Below are 12,367 nucleotides of genomic sequence, written 5' to 3' on the forward strand. Positions count from 1 at the left end.
CTACCCTTCAGAAGACAAATGCTCCATATCATGGGAGGAAGTTGGACAACCTTCAACTTCTAACATACTAAAATATAATTTCACCCGTGAAAATAAGTGCAGAAATATTATCCTGAAAATACAGGCTGATTCAAAAGTGTAGTTTCCAAAGTTTAAAGGCAAGGCTTATTCCCTGCCCTCCATTTAAAATCTTCATTCAATAAAATTATTAAATGATTGTTCCAACTGGGCAGCCAGTTTTCCATATTAAAAGAAAAGCAAAGTGGAAAAGGTAGGAAGGATTTACACACACACACACACACACACACACACACACACACACACACACACACACTCTTTCCCCCTTTACCTTTTGGGTTTGCAAACCATTTCTTCATTAAGCATATTAATAAGGGATAATTCTGTGAGAGTGAGTACTAATCAAAATTGTTAAAGCTTGGGTTATAATGTAAAAGTATGCCAGTTGTATAAACACTCCACATGCATGGACACACATGTGTTTCTTGATCTATTTTTCATATGTACATTTTTAAAATGTAGCTGTCATAAGTCAGCTAAAGCTTCTTTTAAAAAATGATTATTTAGCTCACAAGGACTTCCTTTTTGTAAAAGTTTACTGAATTAGACATTTGCAAAACACTGGATACACACTTTTTGTCCTCTAAAAATAGCAGCCAAAATAGAAATATGCAAAGTGCTTTCAAATATTATTTTTCTTTCCATAGACCATTGTGAAGTATTACAAAGCGAAGAGAAGGCATTCCTTGTTAACATTCCAATCTGTCAAATAATGATAGTACAGGCAGTTAATGACAAGTAGCCGGTACTCAGAGAGTAAGAGTGATATAGTGGGTGAATGTTTCTTAGTGTCTTATTGAAAATTTCCTTTTATTAATGTCATTTGTTTCATATTTATGCCTATTTGGATGACTTAAACATGACATTGTCATAAATACCCATAGCAAACATTTTTTAGGGCTCCATTTCCTCAGAATACATTGTCAGAATTTTAGGGAAAACAAAAAAGATAAGCTGATCCAAACGTTTTCTTTGGAACTTTGACTTTTTCTGTTGCATGAAATATACCATCAGTATCAACTTTAAAAGTAATATACTTAAAACTCCAAGTTGTATTGAAAATAATGTATGTAATTACCAATATCAAATACTTAAAGAGAAATCACAATTAAAGAGCAATTCATGTGTGTTTTTTTTAAACTAGGAAAAGCGTCTTTGAGAGTTGCAAAGTTTCCTTCGAAGATCAGTTGAGAGTGTGAGATCTCCTACCAATAATCTTGTGATTTTAAACAGTAGAATTGGGGTTGGTGTGGGGCAAAGTTTAAAATCATCAATACACATATATTTCCCGAGTCACCCAGTTGTTTATGCAATTTAATCTGATTTTCAGGATCCAAAGGTATTCTAAACAAAGAAAATGAGACTGACAGATGATCCAAGTCACTTTTTATCATGGACAGGGAATAGTAAATCTCTTCAGTGTCTCTGAAGATAAAGGCAGGAGCCTGTGGCTATCAGGCACCTCAACTGGTTTCTGAAGAAAGCCAAGTGTCCTAGTGTCACACCCCAAGTTGTCTGTCATGGGGACAACTGGAAGGCCATTCCATTTGCTTATATTAATAATCTATTAGAAATTTATATTTTGTAGCATTCTAAATGATATCAATTTAACTGTTTGCACCTCTTTGGCTATTGAGTAATTTCTAAACATTGTTTAACCTTGGTTATATTTATAGTAAAATAGAATTCTAACAGTCAACAATGACTATTATTCTAGCTGGTTTTGATTAAATGTTGTTTTTGTTTTGTTTTTAAAATGTGTTATTTTTTTGGAAAGGAAAAGCTAAGGAAAAATAACTGGCATAAGGACAAAAGGCAATCATTTATAATATGTCAAAAACCAAACTAATGAAATATCACGTCTATTCTATTTCCTTCTTCTACCCTTTCCTCAGAAGAGCAGGCTGTCAATGACTAAAGCCTAGCAAAGTCATAGTATTTACATATATATTAGGTATTGCTTATTAGCTAATGACTTTATATTTCTTTCCCCCTGTCGAAAATTTTATGAATAGCAAAACAGAGTAAGATTTTTTTTGGAGGGGGAAGGGGAAGAAGAAGGTGGACAAATCATAAGAAAAACATCCATGTGACTACTTCTAAGAATCAAACTAAATGATGGGAAAGTCACTTTGGGGAGAGTGGCATTGAAGCAGCAGACACTATTTTCCAAATAATTAAGTTCACTACCTCTTGTAAATAAGAAACACTAGACATTCTTTTCCTAAGGTATGGGAATTTCCGATGTTACATTTCCCCCCACCCCGTACTCCTTTTCTTTGTCATAAATTTATATACACAATGCTATTTTTAAAACCAGGAGATAGTATTACAAAAGTAATTCTGGTAAGCAATTATTTTTACAGGCCGGTGACATTCCCCCACCCTCCCATGTACCTAAATATCTTTGTTGCCAAATTTACCTCCAGTTTAAAGCAGTGTGGCACATTTTTCATTTCCCATAACTTTGCTCACAGGAAGCAATGAAAAAGAATCACTTAACGACCAGAATTTAAGTTCAAACATCAGTGAGTATGATTAGGATAATCATTATAAAATAGTATAATGCATTGCTTTAGATAGTAAAATCGAGAGCATCTTTATGGAATCCATTATCATAGTTTAAAAACTGAAGACAGTTATAACAGTCATAATCTTACTTTGCAAACTGTTTCTTAATTAAGAAGAGACAAAATGCTAATTCTTAATTTTGTTCCATCCCAGGTAGTAATGTGAGAGCCCACTCACTCTGTGTAAGGGATACATATTTCTTTCCATTCTTTAAGGATTCCTAATTTCATCAGAGTGGTCACTCCTTGCACTTTATACCAAGTTCAAAAAGACAGCAGAATCACAGAATTATAGGGCTGCAAGGCACTTTGGTGACCATCTAGTCCAACCTAGGCTTGAAAAAGAATCCTCTTTACAATATATCTGGCAAATGGTCATCCCCATCTTTGCTGGAATATCCCCTATAAGGGAGAACCCACTACTTCTTGAAACAGCCCATTTCACTTTTGATTAGCTTCAACTGGGAGGAAGGAGAATTCAGCCACTCAAGAGCAGGAGTAGAAGAGTCAGTTGGTAGGAGTTAGTGAGGATTGAGGTTGGGGTTTGAGAGTATGGAGCAGAAACTGCAGGAAATAAGGGATTGAAGGACTGAGAAAAAGGGAAAACAACATGGCACAGTGAAACCCATCTATAATAAAGAGACCTAGGTTCATGTTCTAACCCTGCCATTTATTACTTGGATGACTTTGGACAATTATGTCTGAGGCTCATTTTCATCATCTATAAAATAGCAAGCTTGGACTTGATCCTATAGCAGGCCCTCTCCACCCTCAACATTTTACAACCAGATCAAGACTAAGTACAAATGGGAATAAAGAAAGAGCACATCCAGTTTAGGAGCATAGGAAAGAATTCTTACACCCAAGATTATTATTATTAAGGGGAATAACAGGAATGGGAAGAGTGAGTGAGTGAATAAAAGATGGAGAGGGCCACAATTAGAATTACAACAGAATGTAAAAGCAAATCTTATTATTTACAAGTTCATTTAGTAATATAAGTATCCAAAGATTAACAAAATAGTGCTGGTTAAAAGTCTTATCCATCTACCTTAAACAGAAAGACAAGGATATTACATGGTCTATAATAATACCATATTATTAATTCCTTACTCATACAGAACTATAATATGTATTTTCAAATTGTTGCTGATATCTTGCGAATATACCTCTGTATCTCCCCAACCCAGATAGCTATCCTTTGCAAAAAAGAATAAAAAGAGAGAAAAAAGCAGTTCATCAAAATGGGAAAAAAACAACCACAAATCAACAGAGTCTGACATCATATGTAGTTTTCCACTTCCAGCCCTTTACTTCAGTAAAGAAGGGAGGGGAAAATAATTTCTCATCTCTTCTTCAGGCTCAAGCTTAGTCATTATAATTAGAAAGCATTCAGTTTCTTCCTCATTTATATTATAGTTATTGAATATATTATTGTCATAGTTCTTCATTTTTCCCATCTTCTCTGAATTCTTCATAGTCACAGTCTCTTATGATACAATAATAAATCATTACATTCTTACACAATTTGTTTAATCTTTCCCCAATTTGTGTACATCTAAGTTTGGGTGTCTGTTTCAATGTCTTTTAATACTTCAAAAAGTACTGCTATCCATATTCTATTATATTTGATATATAATATAAATGTTACATTTATATTTATGTCTTTGACACCAGTAAATATATGTGTAGTCTTAGGACCTTTGGGTCAAAGGGTATGGACCTCTTAGTTATTTTCTTAATATAATCCCAAATTTCTTTTCCAAGTGGTTGGACTAATTTGCAGCTTCTTCAATAATATGTTAGTTTGCCTAGCTTTCTATAGCCCCTACGATATTGCCTATTTCCATCTTTTTCCATCTTTGTCAATTTTCAGGGTGAGAGGTGAAACTTTAGAAGTATTTTGATTTACATTTCTTTTATTAATAGTGTTTTGGAGTGATCTTTTATAAGGCCAACCGTTTGGAATTCTTTTTAGAACTGTTCATATTCTTTAAGCACTGATTTGCTGGAGAATGGCTCTTGACCTTATTTAGTTGTGGTCATTATATAAATATTATGAGATGTAAGCATTTTTTTTTCTCAGCCAATTATTCCCCCCCCCCATTTTTAAACCATTGTTGCATTGATTTTGTCCATGAAGTTGTTGAAGTGACTTGCCCAGGATGACCCAACTAATAAGTATCTGAGGTAGAATTGGAATTCAAATATTCTTGACTCCAAGCCCAGCACTCAATAATTAATTCACACACTGCTTCCATTAACTTGAATCAATGAGGCTCTGACGTGCACAATTTTACAGCATTTAGTATGAATTTGGAGGAAGACGCCCCATTTTCAGGTTTAAGTCTCGTCTCTCTAATACTTCCTGGCTCTGACATTTAGGGGTTGGAGATTTAGCTCCAAAGAATTTAACATTCTCATTTGAAAAGTTGCTACAATAATAATCCAACCCTTGTGTTATTTTGCCTCCTAGTATGACGATGAGCAAAATGCTCCCTAACTGCCCAAGTATTGGATGTGTGTATTTTCACCACAATTGTCTTTGTTTTGCCTGTTTATATATAGAAAGAGTACTATTATGCATTCAATTTAGACCATTTGCTTTGGGAAGCCATAGGTGCAGTGAGGAATTTGAAATGAGGGACATGTTCAGGTTTGGCACTGTTTTGTCATGACAACTCAAACAGAATCAAATAATTCCACAGTTAAACTAAACTTTAGGTCCTGAAGAATTTAAAGTCTAAAATAGGTGCCTCATTTCTAAACCCAGTGTATTCCAGTGATAACAGGTAGTTATATGTAAGGACAATTTTATGTCCTATAGCAATGATGCCTACATTCGGTGGAGAAGGGATGTCGACATTCTCTCCAATAATAAAGCTTTTCACAGAGGAGATCACTGTCCCTGTATTGTCCTATGCAACCAAAGAAGACTGGGCTCTCACTTAAACAAGGTGATTATATTTAAAAATAAAGTTTGTTCTTTTCATTTGTAGTATAAAAAGCAATGGGCAGCTAGATGGTGTATCAGATAAAACACCAGGTCTGGAGTTAGGAAGATCTGAGTTCAAATTTGGCCCCTGACACTAACCAGATATGTGACCTTGGGCAGGTCACTTCACTCCATTTGCCTCAATTTCCTCATCTATAAAATGAGCTGAAGATGGAAATAGCAAACCACTTCAGTATCTTTGCCAAGAAAATTCCAAAAAGGGTCAGGAAGAAAGACAACACAATAAAAAGGAAAATGTACATTTTCAAATGATGAAATATTGAAATGAAATTGAAACACTCAATCTTCTGCAGAACTCGCTGAATGAAAACTTACACAGGTAAAGAAAATATTATTGCTATTATATGTGACAAGGCCATTTTCATCAAATGTCACAAACATTAAGTATTTTCTTCTTTGAGTTTTTTTAACTTGTTGGTAATATTTACTGCCAACAAAATTTTCATGCAATATTCATATAGAACTTTTTACATTGAGTAACAGAACTTTCATTTCGAATGTGCTTGCTCTGATCTGTGTTTGTGAAGATTCATAGCTCCATAATATACTCTGACTGGCACCCATTGGTCATTAGGAATCAAAGCTGTCCAGAACCCATGAATTCTTCAACAAAGTAATTTTTCAATAATTCAATAACTTCAATAAAGTAATACAGGTAAGATGTAGTCTTAAAGATGTATATATGGTTAATATGATAAACAACATACTCAGCCTACTCAATTGAGGAAGTAGACACTTATTAGGATGTTTTTGACATCATCATGCCAACTCAAAAACCAGATTATATTTTTTTAATTGACTGACCAGATGTCTCGGCATCATGGAATGAAAGCACCCCTTAATATGCAAATATGTTAAAAAAAAAAACAAGAACAACCCAATTCCATTTCCAGAATAGAACCAAAAAAGTGTGGGGGTTGGGGGTAGAAGGGGAAGATAGTGTTATTTCGAGCAAACATCTTTTCTCTCCTCCTCCTCTTTTTTTTTTTTTAACATCTTAGCTTGTACCTAAAGGAAACATCTGACTGAGGACATTGGATACCAAAAAACATTCGAGATTTCCTGAATTGTAGAGGTTCCTTTTCAATTAATTCCATATCAAAAAACATAAACAAGAGAATAAGTAACTGCTTTATCTCAAACACTGCAAAGAATCGGCCAGGACATTTGGTGATTCCAGATCCAAACGACATTAGGCAATATGGCAGCTCTTGTCCCCTTTTGAAAAAAGTTGTTTTCTTCTTGCCATCTTTTACAAAACGATCAAACTTAAACTCCTATAAACAACAATGGAGATTATCAAAATTACTCAATGACATGAAATTCATTCAATATGATACCTGTAAATTTCTCTCTTTCTGACTTCAAAGTTGTCCCCAAAAGTTTATCCCTTTCAAGAAGTCAAACTTGAATAACTTCCTGTGTAACTAAAATACTATCAGCAAATTGGTTCCTGCACACCAAATGGAAATGAAAAAAATTCCACGAGTCCTGCCATTTTCCATTTTTATTATTATTATTGTTATCATTAACCTGCATTTATATAATGCTTAAAGTTGGCAAACTCCTTTGATCCTCACAACAACCTTGAAAAGTTAAGACTCTTATTAACTCTGCTTTACAGGAGAAGAAATTGTGGCTGATAGAAATTAAATGACTTTCCCAAAGTCACATAGCTAATTAATGTCTAACATAGGCATCAAACTCAGGTCATCTTGACTCCAAGTGCATTTCTCTATGCACAGACTGTGTAGTCTATATAGGTATTTAAGAACACTAACGATAGGAAGTACTCAGATATACATGGGTGCCTGCCCATGCACAAATATGCATATGTATTAGGTGTGAACAATATGTATACTTGTTTATATGTGTGAATAGCTGGATAGAGCAATAGATGATGGCACAGCAGCTGCTGCTGCTCCCCACCATGACTACTACCTCTGGGCTTCTTCTCCACTAGGGGCACATAAAGAAGATATGATCCTTTATCTTGTTCCCCCTCCCTCTTTTGTCCATTTCAGTAGATTTCGGTACTTAGGGTTTAGGGTTTAAAGGGGGATCAAATTGAGAGCCATTATTAGTACTTTCCAAGACAGGCAACACAGTAACTTGAAAGCCAAAGACATGATGTTCAAAATTTGCTTTTGCCATTCTTTAGCCACATGTCCTTGGGCAAAGCTTATCCAATTTTTTCCAGCCTCAGTTTCATCATCTATAAGACTGGAATAGGGATACTTACCTTACAAAGTTGTTATAAAGAAAACAATTTGTGGTTTATTAATTAATGTAAGCTCTTAATCATACTACTCATTAGGAAGGCTTTTGTGAACTGCCTTTGGGAGCCTAACCATCCTTTATAGCATCGCTTCTGTAGGAAAATACTTTGCAAGTATCATACAATTAATTTATAAGCAGACTTTTGGAACAAAGCCTATTCGTAAGTGGAAATTGCCTGTTAAATTATTGTTAGGACAGTGCTTAGTCACTCACTGACAATTAAAGAGGGGTGAGGAGTTAGAGAGAGGACTGCTAGTTCTAGGCTCCAATTAATAAAATATTGACTGCATGCCCTTTTTTAAAAAAATATTTTCCTTATGGAAATTTTATTGGAATGAATTCAAAATAAGAAACCCCTTGGGGTTAATTCTCTGTTTAAATCCATTTTCATATAAGTTACATTATTTATAATAGAAATATTATGGACACAGTTTAGCTCGAGTCTTGGGCCTGTCATTTTAATTTCTCTTTGCTGCCAAAATGTGATGGTTCCAATATCACTTGAGTTTCGAGAAAAGGCTGGGTGACCTTATTTCAGCCTATGGTGAATTAAGCTATTTATTCAATTAGTGCACGTGCAGTGCATGGAAATGGTCAGCTCCTTCCTGTGCTTGGCCCCTCATTAGCATCAGACCTGCTCAGTGCACAACTTTCACATGAACTAACTGATAAAGTCCAGTGCAAAAAAGCTAGTCAGGTAGACAATGCTGCAACTTGCAATAAAAATACCATCGTAGATAGCTTGTTTCTAAAACCACTGGAAAAGTGGTTTCCTTATCTCCTTGCCTGAATCTGATTAGAGAAACCACTTTTACCAACCAGTGTTTGATTGGTTGAGCCCATGGTTTGGCCTTGTCAAAATTAACCCAGAAAAAAGTCAAGTATTCCATCACCGTTTTCTCAGAATTTCCATTTGCAAATACACAAAGATATACATACATACCTGATTCATATATAATTCTGTAATGATGGAGTCTCAAAATCATTTTTTATATTTTAAAAATTAAGGTCCTCCCCCTTTGCCAAGGTTTTGAGGCTTCATTCATATGATTATACATTTAGAGTTAGATGGAAGGTTAAAGATTATCTACTCCAATTACTTCATTTTACAACTTGGTAACTGAGACCTAGAGAAGTTAAGTGACTTGCCAAAGTCAAGGAAGTGGTTCAGTCATGATTTGGACCCCAGGCGTTTAGAATCCAAACTTTACCACCTTTCCACTAAAGCAAAGTACCCAAACAGAATTGGAGGTGGTGATGGAACAGTAGGAGTATTCAAAGAGAGGAGAAAAGAGCAATAAAAAGTAATAGTGATTTTTAATAACTATCAAATAACTACCCCCCCTCCTTAAAGAAGGCATCATTTGACAAAAAGATGTATGTATATAAAACTATGTCTTCCTTATTTCTCTTTATTGGTTCTTTCTCTGAAAGTGGACATAGAAGGGTAAAATTTTTCTTAACTTTTAAGGAAGCAGGTGAGGGATAAAGGTAAGAGGGTCTTTTAGAAGGATGTATAGGTTAGGAAAAAAGAACAAGGGGATATGCTAAGCAAGAATATTAAAGGAAGACAAGGGGATAAGGGAGGACAGTAGAGGATATTCATACTAAGAAATAGAAAACTAATGTAGTCAAGATCAGAAAAAAAGAAGAAAATCAATGGAGAAAAGTTATAAACAGTTTTTAATTAGAAGTTTCATATCACAAATAGATAAGAGAACTTTGCCACATTTATAAGAATGTGAGCCGTGCCCCAGTGGTCAAAAGATATCAGCAATTTTTGGATGAAGACATCAGAAACATATATATATATATATTATATATATAAAACTAAATGAAAAAGGGTTATAGATCATCATTGATTACAGAAATGCAAATCAAACTACTCTGAGCTATCTCACATGGATCAGTTTAGTTCTTTCACTATAAATAAAGTTAAAAAAGGATGTACATCCTCATTTTAGGAAAGACTTTGAGAAAGTACAGACACATAGGACATGGCTTGTGGTAGACATATGCCAGTCATGCATTCATTAACAGAAGGGATATATTTTAGTGACATGTTTTTCCTTCAGTCACAAAATTCATGGTCAGATTTTAAAAGAAAATACCAAGAATTCCAGGTGAGGCATTTCCTCTCTTCTTATCCTTCTACCTAAGAGAAGCAAAAACTCTCTGGTCCTTTTGATACTTCAGGGAGAAAATTCTCTCTCTTTTTAGGCTGCCACACTTTCCTAAACTAGCCTACCTACCCCAAACCTCCAATTCCAACTCTAGCTCTGTGACCAGCAATTTAATCAACAAGTTAATCTGGAAATGACAATTTTCTTCCTGGCTCTAATCACCATTCTCTCAGACCTCCCTATTTAAAACATACCTCCCTAAGCATAACTCCCCAAAATGTGCTATCTCCTTCTATTAGAATGTAAACTTTGAGGGGAGAGACTTTCTTGTTTACATCTATTAACTAACTTAACAAGCTACCTCATCCTGATACCTTCATTAGGTGAGAATATCCCTATTGAATCAATGACTAACTCAAAGACATTAAATGAATATAAACCCTGTTATTCCCTCTAGGTCTTCGATAAAATAGTAAGTTAGTTTAGAACCTAGCATTATTATTACGATGGCAAGCAGGGGACTAACAGGTCCAGTCAACCCCCTGGGACGGAATGGCTTGGGTGGTAAGGGGAAAGGGAAGGAGGAGAAGAATGAGTCTTGTCTCTTTCCCACCTTCAACACTAAATTTGTGCACGTTAAAAGTTGGAGGATTTCAATTTCTCACTAGGCATCCAGAAGCATCCCCAGGATAGCAACAGCTGGAGGTGATATATACATGAGAACCCGAAGACAAACTCACTACGCTGAGAAAAGGTAGAGTCAACACTGTGCGAGGATGCTGGGTGCAAGTCACACCATGCCTAAGGGTGACCTTAGGAGGGCTCCAGGAAGGAGAGAGGATGGACTACTAAGCATCAAGACTTTTAAGCCTATGTCAACCCCCTCCTTCCCTTTATCACCTAAGTTTTGAGTCTTCTTTACTCTGGTTTCTGAATGTGTCTGTAGGAAGAAGAATTCCGCCACCTGCTTTTCAAGGAAGAGTTTACTGTGGGATAAATATGGAGCTCCTGTGTGTGTAAGAACCTAACTGAAAGATTCTCTATCCAGGGCTCTCTTTTTCAGAGCTCCTAGTCTGAAGATGGCAAGAGAGAAAAAAAAAACAACTAGGATTTTCTTCTTTATCTTTTAAGGCTGTATTTGCACAGCCAGTCTTCTGATATTTCTCTTTACAGGTCAGACAAATTTCTTTGTGACAATTTCTGCTTAATGACATGCTTATGTCTTAATATGCCATATTATTGTCACATTATTGTATACATAGTCTGATTCAGTAACACTAGTCTCCTGGCTGTTCTATGACCAAACACTCCATCTCTTGACTTCGGGCATTTTGTCTGGCTGTCCACTATGCCTGGAAGGTCTCCCTCCTCTGCATTGCCTGATGACCTCCCTGAAGTCCCAGTTAAGTGGCTGGGTGGTACAGTGGATAGAGTTTGGGGCATGAAGTGAGGAAGAGTCATCTGTGAGAGCTGTATATTTAGTTCAGGCTCACAGGATCCTGTTTCTTTCTGCTTCCATTGAACCTGCTTATCTTATTGCCAGGTGAGTTCAGAATTCCATTTTCATTGTCCTTTCAGTGGCAAGGCCACAGTGAGCTTCTGGTAGGTAGGGAAACTAAGGAATATTGTTTTTGTGGACCTTCAGTTGGATTCCATAAGTGGTTCAGGGATCTTGGGAAAATGTATATTTCCTATATTATTTCAAATACCGAAACGAATAGTACTGTCTTGAATCCAATTTGTGCCTGTAGCTCAAGAGCAGAGGATGGATATCTTAGTGATAGAGCCAGAGAACGAGTACTTCAGTTTCTCCTGATCCTAGTGATTATTTTTAGAGCGCTTGGTATCCTAATGAGTGTAGCCACATAAGCACTAAGCCAAAACAGTCTGATTGTTCACCAGAAGTTGAAGGAGTCACTTCCATTTGATCCTAACTCCTAAATCCCACATACTCTGAAAAATTTTCTAGCTATCACATTTCTTTTTAAGATAGGAACCTGGATTTTCTTTAAATATTTTTATTTATTTTCCTTGAGTCAAAGAGGGCCATTTTAATCATAAAGGCAGGTCTTTATTAATTACTAGGCAAGCAATAACCAGATAAATTTTGTAAAAATTTCTTTGTTTATCCGCATAAGTTTATATTTGGGGGATACCTTACATGTCTTGTTCATGTGGAATTGTTTTAAGGTCTGAGCAATACTGGCTATTGTAGACTCTTTCACATATGGTACTAAGGAAGGAAGCAAAAAGAAAATGCTTCTGCCTTCCAAGGTCTCCAGAGAACTATTCCAGATTGG

At 35.7% G+C, this 12,367-nt stretch overlaps 1 protein-coding gene across 3 annotated transcripts in view; it reads right to left on the bottom strand.

Annotated features, from left to right (window-relative positions):
• Nucleotides 1-290: 290 nt before the first annotated feature.
• The window catches only part of CYP7B1 (oxysterol 7alpha-hydroxylase), a 295,913-nt gene continuing 283,836 nt past the window's right edge, over nt 291-12,367 (bottom strand). For all 3 annotated transcript variants that reach the window (XM_007487056.3, XM_056823981.1, XM_007487058.3), the window contains one exon: nt 291-6,941. In XM_007487056.3, coding sequence (XP_007487118.1) covers nt 6,654-6,941 — 288 coding nt within the window. In that variant the 3' untranslated portion in view covers nt 291-6,653. The remainder of the gene's footprint in view (nt 6,942-12,367) is intronic.

This window comes from Monodelphis domestica, chromosome 3, assembly GCF_027887165.1.
Source record: "Monodelphis domestica isolate mMonDom1 chromosome 3, mMonDom1.pri, whole genome shotgun sequence".
In the NCBI taxonomy this organism is placed as follows: Eukaryota; Metazoa; Chordata; class Mammalia; order Didelphimorphia; family Didelphidae; genus Monodelphis; species Monodelphis domestica.